Genomic DNA, 25,339 nt, shown 5'->3' with positions numbered 1-25,339 from the left:
GCTTCCTTAGTTATTTTATTAGATCTCTCTTACTAGCATTTGTAAATTGTGATAACACATTTCTTCCTATGTTTAGAGCTCTGTGAAGCTTACTGAGGGTGAAGACTGCATTGTTCAGGTAGCATTGGCTCAGTCAATAGGTCTCACCTTTGAGACCTGCTGACCTTGTCAGTGGTCTTTAGTCATGTTGTTTAGCATCCCAAGTTGGATGGGCAAATAAAAAGGAAAAATTGTGGGAAAGCATTTTATGAAGTGTGGGGGGCTGAAGGTGAGCAACACAGAAGGCATAGGTGTGACAACAGGAAGGGCAAGGGGCACTGAAGTAGCACAGAGTATGGGAGGGAGAAGCACTGGCCACAGAGAAGGAGGGTGAGGTTGGAGGAGAGCAACATGGAGGACAGCGTTGGGGAGGAGAAGCAATGGGCGACAGAGCAATGTGCAGTGGGGCTGGTGACATTCCTGAGTGGTGGGGCGTAAAATTGGGGAGGAGTGCTATGTCATGAGCAAAGTAAGCAAACCTGATGACATAAGGGAGGTTCAGTGGGTGAGGGGGGACTCCCCCCAGAAAAAAAAAGCAGGCTAACGGAGCGTTTTAAAGCAAATTTGAGAAAGCATGAAGGTTTATAAAGCGGTTATGAATATCTAGCCTTCAACTATTTAAACACGTTAAAATCTGTCCCATGTTTTACTACATTACTTCACCATGTCGTATGTCAACTTGTCATAGAGGTGAGGTAATGGGTCTTTTAAATTTCAGAAAAAGGATATCATGTTCTAAAAAGGCATCTTCCACTCGAAGCTGTCTTGGGGTTCAGGCTAAACACAGTATTTATGGGATCACAGATTCTCAGCTACTCAATGCTAAAAACAAAACTCGGGCGTTAGATATTGCTGGAACTTGTACACATGGCACTATCTCTGGCATTCATTTCCATGCAACTACAATAATTAATGTTCTGTTTTTTTTTAGTAGGTGTTCTATAGTTGAGTTAAAAAATCCTTTCCTAAAGTTTAGAGCACTACCCCATACATCATGATTACCACCACTTCCAAGCCCATCAAACACAGATTGCCATCTGTTACCAGCCCCCGTGTTTGTCATGCCAAATAGTGTGTACTTATTGCTCTCATTTTGAATGGGCGGAAGTGCCAGCTTTCTACAAGCCATTTGCCAGAACTTACGCAGGGCTCGAGCTGTAAACTTTGCATAAGGAAATCCCAACCTTCTGTTTGATGGGCATAGGTTGTAACAGCATCATGCTGCACAGGGGTGTGGAATTAGTATAGCCCCAATTCTCAGGGCATATTGTTTAGGGTCAAGGGCAACAAGATTTCATGTTAATTTTGTCCTTGGGACATGTTGGCCCAACCCCCTGCAGCACAAACCCTTTTTGGATGCCAGTTTACAGTACCACATTATGAATCGGGGAAGGGCATTGTCTGCATCTAAAGTAATATATCTGTCCATATGTTCATGCTTTTTGAACTTGTATTGAAGGTTCATTATTGTAAAGCTTATGGTATTAGGGGGAGCACATCTAGGAAATGTAAGCTTGGATTGCACAGCTGACCGTGCTTCCAGTAAAAATATGTGCACATGTTTGCAAGGTTACAAAGTTTAACAATATGAGGCTACGGATATTGCTCCCAGAATGCTCTCTGTTTTGATGCAAATCTTTGCAAAAGCTTGAAAGCAAGATTGGTGATTCTTTGCTTGATTTAAATGTTACAAACAATTCAGCTAGGAAACAAACGTTTTGGTAAACTACTGTGAAATTAAGGTACCTATTCTTTTAAGCATCATTCAGTAAAATGTGTTGATGTATGTTGGTATTCTTAAAAAATATTCATAATGGAAAACATCAATGCAGCCAGCTCCGACAAGATTATGGGGAACATGAAAATAAACAATCAGTGGCAAAGCCAATAGGTCTTGCATTGGTGTTCGGCCTTCTGGTTTTGTCAATGTGTCTTGATTTGACATGGTTTTTGTAAAGCTTTGTTGTGGGAGTTGCCAGGCCCTCAACATCCTAACAAACAAAGGCAAAAATACTTTTGGCCTCAAAAAGCACATCTTGCTACAGCAGTTCAGGGCACTACTGAACAAAACTACTTTGTTTCAAATGCGGTTACTCACAGTGACGCCAATCTATCTATAGATAGATAGGACAAAGGCAAGATTAACAAGATGGGACACGAATAAGAAGCTTGCAAATGAGTGACAGAAGGCCAACCAGTGATAAGCAACAAGGCAACACATTCACAGTGGAGTAGGTGCTACCTACAGATTGAGTGAAGAAGTACATTCTCACTCAGATTCTGGTGTGTTCACATATGAAATCTTGCGCTTAATGTCCACGCCCCCTGCAAATCAGTAAATCTAAACCGAGCCGTTTCAAGGCCTCTCATTTACTTTCTTTTTCTATAAAACATTACATGATTAAACACACATCAATGAAATTGATTTATGTAGATGATAGCAATTTTTCAGCATGCTGATGCTGTGTAGGTTTGAGTGCTTGTGGTGGGTATACATACATTACAGTTTAAATGAATTGTGTCTCTCTCTTTGTGTCTACAATTCAGATGTGCCTCAATTCTCATCGCCTATTTTTCATGGTCCTTCAAAATTGAAATGGCACTGCATGGTTGGGTGATAAGCACATTCTGCCTTGCAAAATGAATTTTGACATGTACGCTGACCTCATGTTTTGTCCTAGTACCTGTCACCTGGTGTTTGTATTAATGCAAACTAACATTTTCTCTGCTTTTCAACCAAAGGATGTGAGTTCTTTGCAATATAAATAGTTGCGTTTGTCCACGTTGTGCAGTTTCTGATTCTCATTTTTCTTGGATTCTAGAAAAACTTGAAGAGATCAGAGATCGTGAGCGGAGGGAGGACACATTCACCCCAATGCCAAGTCCCTACTACATGGAACTCACCCAGCTGTTGCTAAACCAGTGAGTGGGGTAGCCATTGTTTTGTTTTCCCAATACTTTGATTTGTAAACCTTTGTAAAGTGCACTGTGTGCCAAAACATCTGTAGGCACAGTGTAGTAATGTGTGAGGTATTTGACTAATAGTTCTAGGCCACAGAAGGTTGATCAGAGAGATCGCTGTAGCTTGTTCTTTCTTACTTAAAAAAACACGTTGGTTCCGAGATAGACTGCTGATATTTAAATGCTACACTAATGAGGCGTCTTGGATTAGTGATCCACAAACTGTATCAATAAAGAAAGTTGTAAGAAAATGGGTTACTGATTGAGGGGGGTGTACCCTACTGTGGCAACAACCACAAACCTTGTGAGGGTGAAGTCACAAGCAAACCCCAAATTAACCTGTGCTTAACCCTCTGGTAGCTTGGCACAAAGCAGTGAGGCTTGACATTGAGGCAATGTGTAACGTATTTATGCAGTAATTCATACAGCAGTAAAGTGAATCACAACACAAGAAAATCCCTCACCAATTTAGAAAAATAGAGTAAATTTAAATAAGAAATTTAAGACCACAACAAAAATCCAGTATGTAGAACTGGAGTTCTGCAATAAAAAAACAATAAGTGAAAATAATGCCAAAAGGCACAAAGCAACACCTGTGGTTATCTGGTCTTACTGGACCAGAACGAAGTCACAAGTTCAGACCGACCATGGGCCAGATACAGGGATCTCATTAGGCCCGCTAAACACTAGGACCTTAAATCCAGATTGTGGTGCAAAATCCCATTGCACTGCTCAGGCGACGCATGGTCCTGGAGTGGAGATGTGTTATGCAGTGACGGTTCCGGGAAGCTGTGAGGCTGCGTTGCAAGGGTCCGCATAGGCTTCAAGGATGCCATCAATGCGGGACTTACAATGCAAAGTCCTGCTTCGGGGATGTGTCGCGCAGCAGTTACGATGCAGAGTTTTGTGAGACGATGAGTCATGCTACGGTTCTGATGCTGGGTTTTGGTATGTGATGGACTCACTGTGCCAGTTCTGCTGAACCACAGCTGGGCTGGCAGAGCACCTCTAGGCCTGCTTCCAAGGGTCCAGCTGTGAGGTAGCACCACTTGAGAGGGCAGGACCAGCGGCTATCAGATTTCAGGTGCTGGGTTCAAGATTTTTTAGTCTTGATCAGGAGGCCAGCCAGCTATTCCTTGAAGTCACTCTGGTGGTCCTGGATTCAAGATGCATGTCCAGTCCTCCTCACTCGGGCAGGAGGGCAGTACAGCATGGCAGCAAAGTGACAGTCTTTGCAGCACAGCAGTCCTCCTTCTGAGTCTTCCACAGGTCGGGATGTGTAATGAAGAGCTAGCCCAAGTGTACATTATTTATACCTGGTGCTAACTTTGAAATAGGAGGAGGTTCTTGAGATTTCCCCCCTTAAGGTGTCAGGCATCCCCTTCCTCCCCGTCCTGACCCCAGCTTGTCTGGTTACACAAAAGACTAGCGACAAACCCTTTCTTAGTGTGTTCAGGCAAAGCATTTGTGATGTTCAAGTGTGGTAGGAGACCGCTCCTTCTCCTCGCTAAGTCAGAGTGGCCCGTCCTGCCTAAACCTAGCATCCTTTTGTCTTGCTGTCAAGGAGCAATACACAAAGACCAGCTGCCCCTAGTCATGTGACCCAAGGACAGGCTGCAGGCACCAAATGATTAGGACATGAAAATGCCAACTTTCTAAAGGTGGCATTTTTAGAATTCTGACTTAAAATCCGACTTTACCATTAAAGAGGGCTTTGAATTACAATGTGTTAGATGGCAAACTTTAGATTCCTACCTGCTCCCAATTGAAAGGTATCACTTATTAAATGTAATATGTTAACCCAATATCATCCTGTGGGAGAGATCTGCTTTGCATCAGTGAAAAACAAACGGACGTTTTTTTTTTGTTTTTGTTTTTTTTAACTACCAAGACATGTAAAACTTAAACATACATGTCCATTGTTTTAATTGCACTGTACCCTGCCCTGTGTGCTATTTAGGGCCTCCCTAGAGGTGACTTTTATTTATTAAAAAGAAAGGCTTGCGACTTGCAAAAGGTTTATTCTTCCAGGTCAAAATGGCACTTTAAAATTGCATACCTAGGCTACAATGGCAACCCTGAGACTTGTTTTTAGAGAGCTACTTAAGAGGGTGACACAATCGGTGCTGCATGCCCACTAGTAGAATTGAACTTCCAGGCCCTGTGTACATTGGGTACCACTTTACTAGGGACTTACAAGTAAATTATGTGTGCTAAATGGGTATAAACTAATTATACCATATTTTGTCAAGCTCCTTAGTCATTGGTTAGCAGTGTTAAATTGCACAGAATCCTAAGGCCAACAAAAACGAAATCATCAAAAATAGGAAGGGGTGAAGACAAAAGGTTTGGGGGTATACCACCCTAATATTGACAGGCCTAACAAAAGGGTTAAAAGATAATTCCCTAATGCAACTTGTGGAGAACATTACAATGGTCCTCCAGTGTGACAAATCAGACTCCCAAGTCTTTACATTTTAAAGAGGGTATTTTTCTAGTCTGTATAGCCCTTACCTGAAAATGCTACTAGGAAGCTCTGTGTCCCTGCAGTGATAAGAAGAATCATTGAGGAACTTGGACTCTGCCATATTGTCCTCCGTGTGTGCGCCTTGAAATCATGGTAATTCCTGAGCGTTACCCAATGTCCTTCATGAGGAGATGCTGGAAAGCTTATTTATAATGAATGCTTTAGAGATATAATTGCTTAAGTAAAAGTATCTTATGGTTAGAATAACCTGTTGGACAATTTATCATTTACAGTGCCTCTGACAATATCCCAAAAGCAGATGAAATCCGGACCCTCATTAAGGACACCTGGGACACACGGATAGCAAAGCTTCGGTTGTCTGCGGACAGCTTTGTCAAGGAGCAGGAAGCCCATGCCAAGGTATGTTGGAACACTGTAGAGGAAAAGATGGGGTGTCCCAGTAGTTACTCGTCTGAAAGGTTGTAGTACAGGAAACTGTATATAGGCAGAGCAACTCTAAAATGTATAGTCCTTTCTGGCATTAGGCCACATAACAGGCAGTAGGGCTAACTGGAACCCATGATTGTCATGCCCCTCTATAACTTCTGACATGCAGCCTTTAATTCGCAGGGCGTGGCTCCTGTCTGTCTGTCTGTATGGCATGGTGTCTCCAACTGAGGTGGAAATTGCAAGCCTGCACCAGTAAAGGAATCGGTGGCCATGTGTTGGCAGTCCCATGCAGGGCCGTCTTCTGTAGTGAAAGTCTGGAGCGGTCCGAGGCACTGAAGAAATAGGAATCTGTCCTCTACTGCCATACTGGGGAGAAGGAGAAGGAATAATGACTTTTTTTGTAATCATAGGGTGGGAGGTCCTGTAAAGAGTCAGTGAGAGGTGTCTTAGGACTTTAAATTGGAGAGAAGGACATCCTTTTCTCAAGCAGTGTGCCTTGCGCAGCTTTGGCAGAGAAGACAACACATTGAAATTGCTGTGAAATTAGTGGATGGTAAATTGAACGGCGTTACTTGTAGAATGAGAGGTCAGAAGCAGGAAAATACTGAGTACAGACTTCAAAAATGGCATGAGTGGATTTGGGGACATACACATTCTGATGAGAAATGCAGTTATAGTCTTAGTCATAGATGGGACAGCTGTGAGTGGCGGTGTGCTAGTCTACATGAAATCTGCAGAATGGATGGAAACATCCTGAGGTCTGCAAAAAGAAATCGGAGCATCTAATTATCTGTAGGCAGGGACGTCCTCCATCTCGATCTTAAGGCTTGGCTGGAAGAGAACATATCTAGAGACACCGGCCCTGATTAGGAGTAGCTGTTAATGATTGCATCTGATTTTTTAAAAATCTGACACCGAGGTGATCGGAATTTGTCGGATGCAATAATTATCGCCTGTTATGACTATCATTCAAATTTTGGTGCTTGGTGCACAAAAATCTGCATGTCCCGGTATATACCGAACCCTTTCCTCTTGTTCAATTTCAGTCAAATGTGGCTTGCTGAAAGTTAACGACAGGTACGGTCTTGATCGCACCAGGTAACTTACCAGGTGCAATAAACACCGGACCACTTGTAATTGGGATCCCTGTGCAAACACGTCTTGGTGCACGGATCACAATTTAATGCGCCACTTGATCACCTGGATTGCCGGTCGGGAGGTCTTCTCTGTGGTGGGGGAGGCTGGGAAGGGGTTGTCCCTAATAGTAGTGCACGTTTTTCAAGCTCAGTCTCGTTGCTTCATCTCCTTTTACTCTTGTGGCCTGTTGTGCACCCGTTTTGTTTTTCTAAATGGAGGTTGATGGCAGATGGGGCTTTAACATGTTTAAATAGGTGGAGTTTTGTACTTCACTGTCAGTGAATGCTTTTGTTATTGTACATGTGCTAGTCAGTTATTGGTTTAGCATATGCTGCCATATGCTATTTGCTTCAGTAACTAGTTTTATACAAAATAAAAAAAATGATCTATGATGCTTAAGGAAACATGAGGACAGAGCAACCTCCAGGATACATTTGGTCCTTGTTGATTAGCTTAGGGCCATAAACTCCCAAATAAAGTCTAAGATGAATGGCTGGTCTCTGGATAATGGTGTTGATTAATTGTGGATTACACTGCGCTCCTAATCTGCACAGGTGCTTGTGTTGATAATAAGCCTGTTCCTAAAACATTATATTTTATTTTGCCATCTTTGTGTTAACCCACGTGTCCGTCTGTCCGTACCAAGGAACGGAAGAGAAGATCTGGCTCTAGATCTAACTGGACGAGCGTGATCTAGGTGCACACAGTTGCTGATCCGGCAGATCTAGCTAGCTGTAGTCAGCACGTACTCGGAGGAAAGGGGGTGCATGGGACTAGAAGGGATATAGTCAAGCTTGGGGGACCTGCTCTCCTGGCAGTTTTCTTCGCTTCAGTAAATATGAACATTTGTTTCTCAAAAAACTAAGTAATGCTTTAGACCAGTGGCTTCGGTGGACCCCCCGACTTAATCATTACTGGAACTGCCACTTAATCATTATTGGTATCCGGGATCCCCACAGAGTCGTTACTGGAAGCCGGGGTCCACCGGCCTAAACTTTTACGATGATTTAAACTGCAAAACAATACACAGCAAATAAAAAATTGCAACCAAATGTAAGAAAACAACAACATTGTAATTCTAAGAGGAAGCTTGGAGATTTTATAAATTCGGTTGAGGCCTCTCATTGTCCATACTATATTTTGTTTGATGTGTTTACAGCGCCCCACTAATCAATCTGACACTGGTTTATTTTTGAGCCTCTATTTTCGAATCCCTTCATATTTAAAGAACGTTTTAAAAATTAATTGTGCATTTGTCTTTTTTTTTTATATACTATTTATTCTCTCTTTATTACTCTTCATTAATCTGTTAATATTATTTAATTTTCTACGCAGTTGCGGACCTCCTGAGTACGCATCGAGGACCTCAGGGGTCCCCGGACCACAGGTTAATAACCACTGCTTTAAACTACCAGGTTACTAGTCTACAGTATTCTGGAGGAGATGGCAAGAGGTTGTTTAAGTCGATTCCCTTCTCCTGAGTCCGACATTCATGGCATGAAACGCATAGAGGATTCAATTTAGCTAGACTCAATATTTTCTGATGGGAAGGCAGTGATTCTGCTTTGCTGTTTCAGTGCATAAAAGATGCTAGAAATTAAGAATACAACGTTTCCTTAGTTTATGTGCAAGAAATTCTTCTTTGTACCAGATTTCCCCAGTTTCTAGACTTTTGAAGTCTAGACATTAAGACCTAAAGGTTCCAGGCACAGTTCCTTGGAGCCTGTTTAATTTAGAACTTCTCTTCTGTGGCTTGAGAGTGCAAAATGTCCTGAACGTACAAGAATCTGCATCTGCCTGGAAGAGGGGCAGTAGTCTAGTTGAAAATGGGCATTTTGTCAGCCAGCCCTTGTGAAATATCTCTCGCATGAGGAGGGTAGAAACCCTGCTGCCCTAATGAAAGGCAGGTCAGATACTTCTGAGAAAAGCATCCAGCGCATCTTTCTTTGATGTTTGCTTTTCTGAAGATGCCCACCTTTTTCTTTTTTTTGTGAGCATTTTCCAGTTTGTATTTTGCTATCACCGTTGAATCCTTCCATCAGAATCCAGTCACTTTGTGGTCTTTTACTTACTACGTTCGTGTTACTGATGCAACCCTTGCTTGCTGCGTGAGCCCGTCGGTCTTTACAGAAGCCAGTTTACCTAATAAATGCTAGAATGTTTAGACGTTGTGGGAGCTTAGTCATTCCTTGCTTCAAAGCTGACCTGTCTCCCTCAGCTTAACAGTGAGTGGCAAGCTACAGCGAGCTGCATTCTGAGACTATTAGTTACATAAAACTATAATGGATTGTCCCTGTTTGTTGTACGTGACTAGACAGCATACCACTAAGCCTTGGTACCTGAGGAATTAGAAAATGGAAATGTTCTTGCTGATGTCTGATGCTTTCGTTAGCAGTTCTGTGTGGACAATCAGACTGAAATTATGCCACTGCATTGTCTGACTTGTTAAAGTCCAGCAGTGGTGCCTCAAGTCTAATGGCCTTTATTATGTTTCATCTCCTTTTAGTTGGATAACCTGACGTTGATGGAAATTAACACCATCGGGACGTTCTTCACAGAATCTTTAAACCACATGTACAAACTTCGGGCCAACCTTCAGCCGAGAGAAGAGGGCCAGTCTCAGGACTACTGACTTGTGCAGTTGATGGCTTTCACTCAGGATGCGCACTGCTTGAGAAGCAGTCATGGGTTCTGCCTCTTATGGACATTGAGAGGAGCCACCTATATTACTGAGGGGAATAGCTCCCCGGCTACTTTAAAACCACCCATACAGCTCTGCGTTGGATCTGCTTGTAGTTCCATGAAGACCCATCAACATGTAGTGACTCGCACATCGGTATTTGGTGATTCCAAATCTTCCTGTACGATCCTGGCTTCCTGAATCTTCATTCTTGATAGTACCAAGAATCGGCTACCTTTCGAATCCACGATTGATAGGCTCATCTTAGAATGTGCATTCTGCAACAGCTTCATAGCAAAACCAAGGTTTATATTTCCAAAATGAGAGATTTGAGCAGAAACCTCAGCACTTGATTTTAGCATGTTTTTGTTTAGAAGACCATGCTTTCTCAGATTTTTTGCGAGAAGGTCGCTTTCAATTTTCACTCAATTAAATTCCCTAAGTTGATACACAACTCAGTATTTATTTATGCTGTTTATGCCAGGGATCTCTTATGGTAGAATTTAACTACCTTTTTATGTATCGATTGATGTAGCTTACCATGCAGCACAATATGTCTATTAGAAATGCTGTGATTTATGAAATATGTTTTTTTTGTTTTTTTTAATGTAAAACCAAATAGCATGCTAGCCATTGACTATACTCTTTGTGCATTAGGGTTCCGAATATTTCGACTGCAGCTTAACTGTGAAATAGTTAATACACTTTTATATTTTACAAAATAAAAGTCTTGGCAAATTTTCAGTTTAAAATATGTTATTGATCGATCGTGTTTGAAAATATTCAGTTTCCTCTGTTTTAAAATGGAAGCTTCGTACAATGTATCTTCAGCTTGCGTATTGTCTGCAATTTCTTTTACAATCTAGTTCAGTCCTTTCAAAAGTCATTTTCAGGCAGCAAAGTCCATACTCAAGGAAGCTGTTTGAAATTGTTGTCCCTTTGTACACCCAGAACTTCATCCAGTTGGGGTTGCAGCCATTGCACTGGGTGGCGCACCATTGAGAGTGATTCGTGAACCTGTGGTTTCATGTGCTAGTCAGGTAGTGGTATGGGGCAAGAGCAGCCGGGAGTATCTCACCGCTGTATATTTCTCTATTTTTAGCTTCTGGCCACAGACACCCGTAGCTGGTCTGTTGTGAACCCTAATGAGGTTCATACTACCAAACTTGTGTACATTGTGGATTCTTACATTGTGTCACCGGACAAGCTCAACAGTCCATACTGGCTTCACAATTTTGCACGCTTGAAATAATGGTGCCACCCAATGCGTCTTATCTGTTTTACATGCCAGCCATACTCATTAGCTTTTTCAATGTTGTGTTTTTTAGATGTGTGTGCGAAATGCGGGTGATTGGGTTACATTTTTAGCATGGTGGTAAACTATTTTCAATTGTAGTGCTTTAGACAAAAATAGTAATTTTGAAAAGATCACTGAAGAATTTTTATTTTTATTTTCACAGAATGATGTGAGAAAAACAGATATTGAACCTGAACGTTGAGGCTTTTTGAAAGGCGTTATGTCACATTATTCAGGCTGACAAAATCACACCAAAGTATTGTATCCACTCCATTATTATACAATAGTATTGTAAGATAAATACATAATTGCTACTCCTCCCTCCAGCTTGAAAGCTAAGTACAAATGGAATTCAGAGTAATAATTGTATACATACATACATTGCACTGTAGTGATACTTCGGTGTAATGGAAATGGCTTTATTTCCCTGAAGCACATTGCATGTGATCTAGTGATTCCCTACTCACCCATCTGACAATGTATGGCAGCACAATGCTGCATTTCTTGTAAATCTGTCTTAAAATTGAAATTGGTAAACCTGTAATACAGTTTACATGTCCCCTAGAAATACAACATTGGCCATTCTCCAAATCTAAATACATTGCCTTGTGCAGCTACCGGTGTCCGTTTTGAAGGAGCTGGTTAACCACTGATGATCCAAACGGAAACTGTTAAAAGAAACTAGATCGGACCCTACACCCAGTGTCGGGTTTTAGGACTGACAGATTTTGAACGTCAAGCATTTATTTTACACTCTGTCATTTATACAGTGAAAGGAGGAGCCAATGTGTAATCATATCAATCATAGAATATCAAATAGTTACCGCATATGCTTTATGGAAAAATGAGCCTCATTGACGTGCAGTCTGTAAAACTATCCTCCGTCTCTGCCACCTGCGTAATGCGTATGATCCATGTGTCAGTACATATTTCTAGTTCCAATGTGTACTCTTATTTTTGCCAACGTAATTTTTATTGGGACCTACAAGATTATGCATTTCCTGCATTCGAATCGGCGAATAGTTGATTCTAGTTATAGGTAACTCAGCTGAAGTTGTAAAGTAAATTCTTTCTGCAACTTCATCGCACCTAGAAACAGTGAAATCCAGACACATGCCAAATTGTTTTGCATTTAGCTTCTTCCTTACACCACTTACTGTTGTCATTTGAATACCACACAATTTCTCCTCTTTCTTTTGCAGAGGGCAGATTATACTCATAAACATACTTTATTGTATACACGGTTTTTCTAGGTTCGGCGTAATTCATTTTGTGCTCATACTGCAGGTTGAAATTCGTAGTCAAGGTACTCTTCTACAATCTGATCTGCATGTGTCCAAGGGACTTTAACCATCTTCTGTGGGATGTTTTTTTTTTTTTTTTTTTTTTTTTTTACATGGAGGAAGCCGAGTGGTTATTGTGGGAATAATCTGTCATTAGGTGAAGTTGAAGCCTAATGTCTTGAGATGGATCTTGCAATAAGGTTAAAGAAACTGTTAGACTGGCAAATGGTTGCGTAAGCTCATTGTAGTTCTCTGCTTCCGCAGGTGGTACAAATCTACTGTTGTTGGCTAAGGTACATTTGGCATCCCTCAGGTGGATTTACCTAGCCTTATGGCTATGTATCTAGCCTGTTGATCCAAGACCATGGAAGGCAGATAGTGATCTCTCCAACTCTCCCACAGGCTTAGTTTACCAAGATGTGCCAATACCTATTTTTTATAGGTGGGATGCCTTCCTAGTACTGAGAAGTCAAAGTTAATCACAAGTGTATTTATGTTTTACAGTTCTCTGTCGGTAAACTAGACTACACTAGCTACAAGATAAATATGTTGAACTTTAAAAATGATTGACTAGAAGTGGATATTGGGAATATAAACAAATAGACAATTCTTAACATTTTATTAAAAAAGCCAACAAGCCTGCATTTGATTTTCTGCCAATTTTGGGAGAAATGCACACCCACTAAACTCCTCATACCACCCCATAAATAGATTGTCAGTGCACCCTTCCTTGATCCATTGTTCGCAGGGTGCCGAGCTTTTCAGCATTGTGCTCCCTTGGAATCGATGAAGCGACTAAAACCAGGGTTAGTTACACACTGTTTCACGTTAAAAACCAGGGGTGTGGAATTCTTGTAACCAAACATATTGTTTGGAGTCAAGAATAGCAAGTTTTCTTATTTATTTTGTCCAGTGGACAAGTAGGCCAAGTCCTACCCCATGCAGCACAATCCTTCGGCTGCCAGTTTACAGCCCATCTGCATGGGTGTGGGAAAGAGGATTGTCCATCACTAATGCAAAATTGGTATCTGTAGTTAAAAGGTGTTCAAAATAGCATATGTGATTCATTAATGCAAATAATTCAGTATCAGAGCAAGTGCTCTTAAGAAAGGAAGTGAACTGCAAATTAAGCTTGCATTATTGGCAAAGGATCCAATTTATAAATGTGTACATTTGTTTGCAAAATTTAGCTATTTTAGGTTATTTTTAATTTTCCCAGGATGTTCCCTGATTATATGCAAATACTTGCAAAAGCATGAAAGTAAGATTTATGACGGTTAGCTTTCAAAATAAAATGTCCAGGAAATTTGCATCTTGGCAAAACAAAATTGCTATGCTATCGTGCAGCTATATATACAGTTGCTTTGACGCATCATTTAAGAAAACGTGCCCGATGCAAACCAATCTTTTTTTTTTTTAACAAAAATTGTATGCAGGAGTCACTGTAAAACCCTGATGGGCAACATCAAAAGTAATAAGCCTTCATTCTTAAACAAGTTTTCAAGCGTGCATCTGCATGACTATGACCTTGTATTTATGTGGGTTTACAACTTTCAGGAATTCACAAGAGTTTACACATGTGATCCTAAGAACAGTACTCTTAGCAAATTTTTTGTCAATCAAAGATTTGCATCAGCAAATATTCACACTTATATTTGCCCATGGAAATTTCCACTCAATGTTTTACTTTTTCAAAAATGTTCCTCGAGTGAGAGTATATCCCTATGGAGAAACTCCTTTCCCTGCAGTCTCACTTTTTTTTTTTTTTCCCTCCACCCTGGAAAAAAAGTTTGCCCCTCTACTTTCAAGAAATACATTGATATCTTCCATTGTAGGCGAGATTAGAGAGACTTTGGTGAAAACCCCTAAACATATATGTTTGCAGGTGTGCACAAACAGGGCATACCAGCCATGGAACTAATGCTTTCTGCCTGCTTTCAGCCCCTGTATGTAAGTTTGTAGAAGGGTCCCAAAATCGGAGCCTTGCTAGACTCCGAATCCTGTTCTAATATGAGTCCCAGCGTAGTCAGAGACACTTCTGAGTGTTCTGCAGCATGTCCACTCACTATGTAGTGCCAAAAGAGAAAAGTCGATTTTGTTTTTACAAGACACATAATTCTGAAGCATCCTATCGCTGTGGATTAGTATTTCGTTTTTTTAATTTCCACATCCTTGAAAATCTTTATAACTGTCTTTTTCCCTCACTGGACACCATGACAGTGTTAGAAGCCTTACTTGCACGGAGTGATTACCGAGATGATGCAATGGTCATACAGTGAAAAGAAATACAAAGGTTTTCACAAAATATGACTTAAGGTGAGCATTTATGTGTTTAACTTCTATTCATATACCATATATAAGCAAATCAAACATCATCTTGATTTCACAATATTATTACATAACTACCCAACCATTACGTGTTACCCCAGGAGAGAGCAGGGGTTATAGACCATAAATGGTGATAGCTGTAAAGGATTAAAACAGCTATCAACTTGCACTGGGCTTAATGATAAACCCAGGTCTGCAGATAGTACTTTATCCCCTAACTTAAGGATTTTCACTTAATGGAACTTTTAAAAAAATATACTTTTTGTTTTTATCCTTTGCTATTGCCTGTTGAAATGAAGTTTTTGTGAAGACTACGGTGTCCAGCTTCATGTGAGCGGACCTGAATTTGTCTTTGACAAAGGAGAGACTGAAAGGTGACTTGCTTCATCTTGATCAATGACCAGACATCTGGAGATTCTAAAGAGAGAAAAAGCATCCACTGTTGTGCTTATAAGATGACAAATGAAAGTGGTACATCCTAGGTCGTGGAGATCAAAATCCACTGTTCCAGAAAGAAGTGTTCATTTTATTGGAGCATATGGTGAATTTCATTTTGGGGATCCAGGTAAACTTTTTCATCAGAAATATTTGCTTGCCATCAATTGAATATTTACATATTTATAAGTGTGAAACTTATATAAAACTCTTGGTAGCACACTGCCGTTTCTGTAAAATTCCTACCCCAATGTTTATTTTTGCCTAAGACTAGTCCGTTCAATTAAATGTATGCTTGGCCAAAATTACTCTCCAATAATCTACGTTACATTGAGTCTTGTTCTTCCTAAAGTACTGATAGGGACTCATCCTTGGGAGCAGGTTTTGATTAGCATTGAACATGTGCCTTTCCTGTTTATTGAGATAGGACAAGTCTCCCCCCAGTACAACATGTTTAGAAAGCAGTGTCAGGTGTACCTGAAGGGACATGTATCCCACTAGAAACGAATGAGGGTGTGTTGCAGGAAATAGGAGAAGAGGAGATGGGCGCACTTTAATAAAAAGTACTAGTAAGTGATGGAATTCAGCACTGCTTCTCCTGCCTTCTGCACAAGTACATGATTGTCCCTTAAGAACACAGAACAGCAACACGTGACATATAGTGTATACCAGCAAGAGACTAATAGAGTCAAATATCAGTATGTGGTTTCCAGCAGCAATGCTGCCTCTAAAGAGCAGAAGAAAAAATAACCACATTCAATCTTTAGCGATCAATTAGCATGTTTGAGGATGTAAGACCACCTTGCTTTCAGCATGAGAAACTTACACTCCCGCTAGTAAATCTCTAGAATATTTGCCAAGCTAGCAACATGCTCCTTCTAAAAAGACATTGGCAAACTGAATCCATCGGCAAAGAAGAGTGACTAACTGCTTCACATTTAAGCAAAAGGAACTGAGAATCAGATGGGTGAAACATGATAGTATACACAAGGGAGATCCTAACGGCTTGATGTATGCAAAGGGTGTTCAGGCCTAGATCTCAGTTTGTAGTTTACTGTGTCTGAGTTAGGAAGCCCAATAATCCACTGGGACTAGACTTCAGAGTGAAAATCTAGAGAAAAACAAAGAGTTAGCTTATTGCACCTGATTTAGGGAGGTTCCTGACACCAGCATCCTCTAGATGCATAGCTGATGTGATAGTAACTAAGAACATGACCTTAACAAAGAGGAGACTGAGAGGAACCTCAACAAAGAGGAGATTGAGAGGCACATTCTACATGGAATCAAAAGGGATCCTCATCAACCCTTGTGAAACAAAAAGAAAATCCCAGGAAACTGCCATGTCCCTAACCACAGTTTAACATGGATCAAAATTTCTCAAGACTTGAGAGGCCTGTCTCTTGGCCTAAATAATCTGTTCCAGGGGTTCCTAAATACTAGAAGGGGTGCCATTTGTACTTGACTGAAGTGGCCAAGAATCCATCCTGCAGAAAGTCAAGAAATGTTAAATGCTTGAAGGAGTGGGGAAAACGTATTCTTGAGCGTAGTTGTTCTATAGGGGTGACATTTGTTGCACGTACCTTCTATTTCATATTATTTAAAGGTAGATTTTGGGTTGTAATGTCTTGACATTCAGTTACCCTCTTCAGGTTTTTCTGGGCACAAGCAAAGGTATGCTGTAAGTGCTTTTTAAAAGCACTTATAGTATAACTTTGTGTATGTATGGTGGAAGATGTTTTTACTTCGACACTTTCTGCAGAGGAAGCTTACAGTTTTCAGTAAATGCTTCCATAGCTCAGGAGTATAACCTTCAAGGGGGCAATACAGGATGCATTGTGAAAAGGTGGATTATTAGTGGTTGTGGATGTTGGTGCACCACAAACAACAATAATGACCCTATGCTTGATAGGTCCAGTAATGTTTTCAGTAATTTAACCCTAAGCTCAACCCCTGGCTATAGTAGAGAGCAGACAGGTGTAACTTGAAGTACTAAAACAATCAAAGTTGAAACTACAATACAAATCCCACTCAAATTTATACATTTATAAAATTAGAGAATCTTTTAAAGAACATAATGACAAGAATCTAATAAGGAGACCCATGGCTATGAGTTAAAGTTTGAATTGAATTTTAGCTCCATAAAATGCGAAGCACCACCTGCAGGCAACAAGCCGCACTAGACTGGGACAAATGTAAGGGTTGAGGCTGAAAACAGTGAAGTGGGGGATGGATATGAGGCCCAGGTATGGCCCGGACAAACAATTACTGTGGGGCTTGCAAATGTTTCTGGTGAAAAGGTGGTTGTTGATGAGTTGTCGGCAAGCTGTGTTCAAGTCTGGGTTTGATGATGGTGGGTTGCTGAAGAGTTGAACACGAGTGCAGTCGTTGACGAAGGCTGAAAAATCAGAGTGGGCAATGTCTGGCACCCATGCCCAAGAAAGACTCCACGTCATTTGGCTTGACAAAGACCTATCTATGTTCGAACATAGAAACGTTTCTGGAAGTCAGACCTCCTCCAGTGGGGTGGACAGCCAGTTGAATCTGACCAGTGATTTGATGGCGGTCTATGTCCCCAGCTGATTCTTCATAAGAACAGTTGGCAAAAAGTTTTTAAGTGCCACAATATGCTGTTTGGGCAGGAGCAGTACTCTGTTTACACCAGTCAAGGGCTCCAAGACCTCAGGAACAGCATTTGGGATTGAGGGGGTGGAGAAGTGGGGTGGAGGGTTTTGGGGGGTGGGGGGGGGGGGGGGGGGGTCAGGTCTCCAACAGAAGCCACCAGGGCAGGTCCAGTTGAAAATGGTCAGCTTGGCTCTTCAGGAAAGTGGGCTTCTTGCAGTTTGTGTCCCTTTATCTTAACAAGAGGTCAACCAATTAACCCTTGGAGTCCTCTTCTTTGCCCTGGGTAAAAGTGGAAGAGAATCCAGATCTTAGGGTTCACCTCACAAGTCACAACAGCAGGTGCAGTACTTCTGTCTGCCACAGGCTCAGCAGTATTATGAAGACGGTACCAGGGGTTCCACATTTCTGCCTAGTGCCAGGCTGTGAGTGGGAGAAACTCCTAACCTCTTCCCAACCAATGGGGTAAAAGTTCCACAGGTGACTCCATTCACTTTTGCAGGAATTCCTATGTGTTGTACCGTACATTATCCCACAATAACCCTCTCTACCTAAAACCAACATGGTAGAACCTTTCTTCCCATATGTAGAGCTCCCTATGCCCACTGAGTGGTGTGGCTATGATAATGGACAAACCCTCCCCTGTGGCCATTCCAGACTGGCTCTCAGGGCAGCTCCTCTCACACTGGGAGTGGTGCCTGGCTGGTTAGCAGGACAGTAGAAACGTGAGCTACATTTGCCAGTGACAGGGTATACATTGTTTGAAATTAATTAAGCCCACATGACTATTCTGTCGGAGGAAGGGCAACCCGTCTCCCTTGGTCTCCGCTCTGGAAGACACTTCACTCCTACTCAAAGAGCCATTCAGATATTGGATGTCATTGAACACTGGCAGAAAGGCACATTTTGCTCAGGTAGGAAAATTAGAACGTTCCACATGTAATTTTCAAAATAGTAATATAAAATCTGACTGGACCAGTAGCATGGATTTTAAATTTCTATTAAAATGAGGCTTTGAATATTTTTTCTAGCTATTCCCAAACTAGTGTTAAGCATTATAAGGTGTAATAATGTAACCCATTGCTTTTTTGGTGGGCGCCAGCCTTGCCACAGTAAAATACGACTTTGTTTTTTTTTCTCTGTTAGGAGTTGTAAAACACAAAACATATGTTTGGCTTTTTAAGTACCATGCACCCTGCCCGATGGCTCTGACTGCCTACCTTAGGTGTGACTCAAAGGCACTAAAAAGGGAGATTTAGACCTGGCAAAACATTTATTTTGCCATGAAGAATTGTCAGTTTTAAAACTGCCCACCCGGTCTGCAGGGCAGGCCTGTAGACATGCTTTGCATTTTCACTTTAGTGGTGTCACAGTATGTGTGGCATTCCACCAGTGACATTTAATTTATAGGCCCTGGGTACACGATACCATATTCTAGGGACATGTAGGTACATTAAATATGCCAAATAGTTGTATACCGCTTTCAACATGTTTTGAGAGGTCAGGGGACTTACACTGGGCGACAAAGTGAATACACTGTTCCTAAAGAAGGTTACAACCATTGGTAAAAGGAACATCCACTTATTTGCAAGACACGAAAGATGTGTTGAACCTAATTGAGACTATCAACACTACAGTAGAGGTCCATGGATTGATCACCCTGGAAGTCGAGGCCCTCTATACAAACATACCCCAAGAGGCCACATTACAGGCAGTGGAAACTTTATTGCATGAAGACCCTGAGAATTTTTCTTCCCGGATTTCCTTTATCATGCAATGCGCAATTTTGGCAATGACAAATAATTTCTTTCAGTTTGAGGAGCAGATTTTTCATCAGATCCAGGGTACCTCAATGGGAAGGACCTTTGCCCCAAGTTTGGCTTGCTTGTATATGTTTAATTTCGAGAAGCAGTTTATTCTCACTTATACTAATCCCTTCCATGACTATATCAAACTATGGCGTAGTTACATCGACGATATCTTGATAGTATGGCAAGGTCCTCTGGCTGAAGTGAATCCTTTTAGCACTTGGATTAATACACTGGATCCCTACCTCATGTTCACTTCCACGGTCTCTTCCACCCAAGTGGCTTTTCTTGATTTGTTGATTAGTATTCAGAACGGTAAACTACTTACCATAAATCTACTGATCGTAATAGTCTACTGACAAATGACAGCCACCACCCCAAAGCCTTACATGATAATCTCCCCTTCGGACAATTCCTTAGGTTACAACGCAATTGTAGTTCACCGACGACCTATGAGGTTCAAGCAGATGACCTACAGAAAAAATTACATGCACGCCAGTACCCAACACATATTGTGAAACAAGCACGCAACAATAACCGCGAAGCCCTCTTATGCATTGGTAAGAAGGAACGCACTACACGTCTCACTTGTGTCACAACCTTTACTCCATCATCCAACTTTGTGAAGAAATTAATCAACAAGAGATGGACTATCCTTTCAAGTGGAGGTGAAACTATCCCTAGACCCCTCTTTGCCTTTAAAAGGACACAAAACATCAAAAATTGTGTGGTGCATACCCGACCACGTAACAACCACAGGGATAATTCACAATCGACACTCTGGAATCTCCCTCCAGTGACTGGCCACCATCCATGCAGGCAGTGTAATGTATGCCCTTTGACTAACACCATCAAGACCCTTGACTTAGTGTGTTTTGTTAAGGACCAGTAGCCAAAAGGTTCTAACTGTAATACTAGACAGTGTGTCTACATGATCACGTGCCCTTGTGGCCTACGTTATGTAGGGATGACGATGAGACCTGTGAAATTGAGAATAAACGAACACCGTAGTAACATCAGATGTAGGCGCATTACTACGAAACTGTGCGCTCATTGCCTTGAAGCTCCTCCTGATCCAGACGATTTGAAATGGGTGGTCCTTGATGCTCCCAATTACTGTAGTAATATGACTAATTCATTGTTCAGACATGAACAACGCTGGGTATATAGACTTCGGACACATGTCACAGGTCTTAACGACGATATACCCTGGGTTAACCTGTCGCAGAAATAGTTTCCACCCTGTCTTTTTGAATAATTGACTCATAGTTATTTGGGCACTCCCTAGCACTAAACGACGGTGAAATCTTCTATTCACCTTCTGTTCTTTTTCCAACTCTGTAATAACTCTAGAGATCATTTTCTATAATTGACTCTGATTTTTGAGCCCCTGGCCATTGGAAATCGTAATTGTGTCATATCTCTGATTTTGAGCCAGTTGCTCTGTTCCGAGTATTTTCTCTTTTATTTTATTTCTTCCCACTTTCTTCATAATGATTGCCTTACTATTGTAGCCCCCATCGTGGTATTTTTAGTCCTTCGTTAGTGGTAGTGACTTCACTCCACGTATGTGTCCTTCGTCTATGTCTACGACACTCGCCGGAGAAACGCTTCACTTCCGCGTTCTCTGGCTTCAAAAGACCGCACCTACCAGCAGCATGCGTCGATCCAGGAGGACTCGCTGGGGTAGGTGGTCGGAAGAAGATTGCCTCCGATAACTGACATTCTTCAGGTCAGAGCGTTTGCCTACAGCCATATCTCTAGCCTATCTCTTATGGTCATTATCTGGGCTGCCTGTAACCTATACCTAGTATTTACTAGATCCGTATGTTCGCCTAGTAGTGGCGATTTTTTACAACGCCGATACTTGTAGCGCCGGTCACATTTCTGGCCCATTTTGCCACATATACCACCGCACTTATATACATAATAATGTTGTATTAAACTTTGAACATAATTATAGACAATGTATGAGCCAATTTTTTAATTTGCTGTATATGACATCAATGGTGCAAAATACTATTGATGTGATTTAAGGGGGTTCTTTTGTCTCCAAATGACTCCTCATACTTGTGAGGAGTGTATGCTTTGGTGTTAATTATGCCATGTTTTTTTGTCTAGTAGTGACAGCCATAAGCTTGTACCTCCTATGAAGCCCTTCATAGAATAAGGGATGGTAAGCTTTTTTTAAATTTTAATGTGGGTTTTGCGGTTCATCACTCAGTGTGTGCACTAATCTAGCACTGGTCACGGTCACATTATTATTACTCATATTGTTTTTATCCACTTTCTCATTTTTCTTAGGGCGACCTTAACATGTTTAGTTGACTAGATGGACAGTACGCTTGATAGTGACTGTGAAATTTGGCTTGGTTTATGAGACTTTTTTGATAAATCGCACCTCAATGCTTCAAATATTGGGATACAGGAGAAGTGTCTTTTTGATGTATGGTCCTGAAGAAGCGTCATTGGATCTTTCAGACCGCAAGACGCGAAACATGTTGACCCCTATCAGGGTGGCATCAAGATAATCTCTGGCCCCCTTCACTCTCAGAAAGTGTTTGAGCATTACCTCAATTTTCACTTTCAATCTGCTTTTAATCTTGGTCCTATCCCCTCTCTTTCCGTTAAATAAGAATTACGTGACGGGATAGAGAACCAATTTTATCCTCTCCTGCTCTTGAATCACCATCTGCCTGTAGGTTTCAGTCCAACACTGCAGTTCTTCTAAAAAGAGCTCTGGCAAAGAGCCCCCTAACGGGGAGCCCGTCAGACATTGCAGCGCCGGTCTGACGAGGAGCACCCCAATGATGAAGCATGACATCCGAATGGATGTGTGAGGGCTCTTGCTCCTGAACCATAAGGTTTCCCCCCCCCCCCCTTTCTTCTTTAGGAACAGTGTATTCACTTTGTCTATTAGTATTTGGGGAGACTATACACTGGACCTTTAATTCTCCCTGTCCCTCTCTTTGTGGTTGAGACTTACACTGGGCACCTGACAGCAGTGTCCCAAGGTGCAGATTCAAAAAACAAGCAACACAATCTAGCACAAAATGAGGGCACTTACAGAAAAAAATTGGCATTTTCCTACATGCATGTTGTATGGTCTTAGTTACAGCACCAGAATTCCGACAGGAACATAAGTGGGCAATGCTGTCCATACTGCTGTGGCTAAGGTGGATTGTGAATCAACATCTGATGTAAAGGATGCCTTCTTCTACAGGATAGTAAAGGGAGATACATGTGTTATCCAATCTGACAGTGGCAGCTTTTGCTGCTGCCTATTACACCACGTGTTGAAAGGGTGGCAAAATATGTAGATTCTGATGTGCTATTCAAAATACCTGGCTGATAGTATTGGGAAGGTAATAGTGATGGAGAATTAAATAAAGAGCTAACAACCCATGAAAATGTTTTGCTAACAGCCCTTAGAGTGAGCTTGTCCTTTAAAGAAGTATTTTGGGAATAGGTGAGTTTCAACCTCCTCTTGAAAATTTTACTAAATATGTATTTCCCATCTCTGTTTTCCTAATATGAATGCTGCAGGGTTTGAAGTTCCTAGACACAATGTTTTGAATTTGCTTTCAGGACTGGATAGGCCAAGTGCCTCTTTGCAGATCATCCAGTCCTAAAAAGCCCCCCAAATGTCCTAGACAGCACTGGGAGGGACTACTAAATGTCCTTATGGTCAGTCCAGTCCTGGAGTGGGAGTACAGAAAGGCTTGCAATTATGTCTCTTTAGTTAAGTGACATTCAGACAAAAGCTGGATGAGACCAAACTTAACTCAGTAAAACAAGGCCTACTGCTCAGAAACTAATCGTTTGCAACTCACCAATGTGCAGCATTGATGTAATGGCAGTCAGAAATGTTGGTTTCCACAAAAACAAATTAATGCTGCTGGACAAGTTCCATTTGAGCGGCTTGCTCTTGAGGTGTGATAGGACTTCAGGGATGAGCTCTTCTGACTAGTGAGAACACATGCATCAGGAAACTCACATGACATTTGGTGGTCTTTTTGAAGGTAGAACGGTTTCCCATGCATATACATGTAGGCTCGAAGGATACTGAGTAGGTGTAATCATTGGTCACTTTCACACCGGATTCCACAAGGTGGCTGATAAATAACATGACTGCATCCACAGAGCTAGATAAGCAAGAGGTGATGCGCTTGGTAATATGCAGTGGCAAAAGCTCATCTAGCTGAATTTTGAATTCCGATCCGCTGGTGGATTTCCTTGCAGTAATCTGAAGATTCAGGTCATCGTGGAAGAGCCATTTATGGGGCAAAGAATAATTCCTCAAAACCAGGGGTTCATACTGAGTGTAGGGTGGTTGAAGGAGTACCATCTCCTAAGCCAACAATAAAAACCTTTTCCTGTTAGGAAGTGAGATGGCCTCCTTGAAGAGGTGGTGGTTGTGCAGGGTATCTGAGAACACAAAACATTGTTGAACAATAAACAGAGCCTTTTATGAGGTTTGCGTTACTCTGTGCAACGTGAAAGACAGGGCCTAATTCACAAAGACAACTAACACTTTTGAGTAAGTTTATTACTTTTTGGCTATTCACATAATCCTAGTGTAAATTTACTCCAAACATATAACTTGCTCTCGGATTTTGTAAATAGGCAAAAAGTAGTAAACTTACACAAGTGTAAATGACTCAAAGGTCTATAGCTCCAGGCCCTTCATTTTGGTGGAGACATGTAAGGTACACTTTTGGAGTAAATTTACACTTTGATTCTATCAATATCAGAAAGTAGTAAATTTACTCAAAGGTGTAAATTACGTTTGTGAATCAGTCCATTAGTGTCCCCCTAGTGTATAGGGTACACCTGTTGGTGGTGTGTGTAATTCATGAAAGCCCTGTGTTAAGTCACACATGAGGAAAAACAGAGCTGTGCTCTTTTTAGCCACATATAACATGCCTTGCATTGATCTGGAGCGAGAAATGACCCAAGAGAATCAAATAATGCTTTTAATTGACATCCTGTAATATGTAACCAAGGATAAGAATAGAAAAGCTCCTTGATAAGGTTAGAACCTATTAATCATTGCATTACTACAACAACCTACACTAGCTGTAACAGACTTAAGATGACTTTGGAATACCTGTTAGTTTCCAGTTCCGGGGGGGAGGGGGGGGGGATTACAACACCTAATCAAAAGATAATGGGTAATCTAAACTGCTGCTCATGAGAGGTAATTAACCATTTGCTAGGGATTACTTTAATCCCTGTCCTGAGAGTGGACTTTTAATTAATGTGTTCATACAGAAAATCCTACCCCTTGAACCTCTAGAATCCTAAATTCCTATTCGTCCAGGTTCTGGGCAACTGACAAAAGAATCTAGTACACCGGCAGCCAGGTAATTGAAAGCACGATTTAAAACTCATCTGAATCTTTCATGGTAATCTGTGCTCAAGATAATTAAATCTCATAACAGATCTTAGATGTTTAAAGCCCTGTGGAAAGCGCAGTACATTATTGCGTAAGAGCCATCTATGGCTTGGGGTTTCTATGTATAGCGTTTGCTTGGATATTATCCCTAATTAGAGCAGGAAGTGTCTTTGTAAGTCACTAGAAATATTGTCACAGTTGTACATCAATGAAAAATGGAAGATGGAAATGAGAAGACAAGATATAGATCAGAAGGTAGTTAACCCTTACCTTCATCCCTAAGATCCCATCACTCAGGGATTATAGGAGTAAGTCACTCACCTGTCTAGGTCAGTTTCAAATACAGCATATAGTCACACACACAGCAGATAAACACACATGGATAGGTGTAGTCCAATGTGTGGAGCTGGGCAAAGAGAAGCAGGGTGAGTTGAAAC

The 25,339-nt window shown here is 41.3% G+C and overlaps 1 protein-coding gene across 1 annotated transcript in view; it reads left to right on the top strand.

The window, feature by feature from the left end:
• The window catches only part of GINS2 (GINS complex subunit 2), a 28,690-nt gene extending 18,868 nt beyond the window's left edge, over positions 1 to 9,822 (top strand). The window contains exons 3-5 of the mRNA XM_069217125.1: positions 2,862 to 2,961; positions 5,761 to 5,887; positions 9,561 to 9,822. Of these exons, the coding sequence (XP_069073226.1) occupies positions 2,862 to 2,961; positions 5,761 to 5,887; positions 9,561 to 9,686 (353 nt within the window). The 3' untranslated portion in view covers positions 9,687 to 9,822. The remainder of the gene's footprint in view (positions 1 to 2,861; positions 2,962 to 5,760; positions 5,888 to 9,560) is intronic.
• The last annotated feature ends 15,517 nt before the right edge of the window (positions 9,823 to 25,339 follow it).

This window comes from Pleurodeles waltl, chromosome 12 (assembly GCF_031143425.1).
Source record: "Pleurodeles waltl isolate 20211129_DDA chromosome 12, aPleWal1.hap1.20221129, whole genome shotgun sequence".
NCBI classification, from domain to species: domain Eukaryota; kingdom Metazoa; phylum Chordata; class Amphibia; order Caudata; family Salamandridae; genus Pleurodeles; species Pleurodeles waltl.
This window is presented reverse-complemented; position numbering and strand designations above follow the sequence as displayed.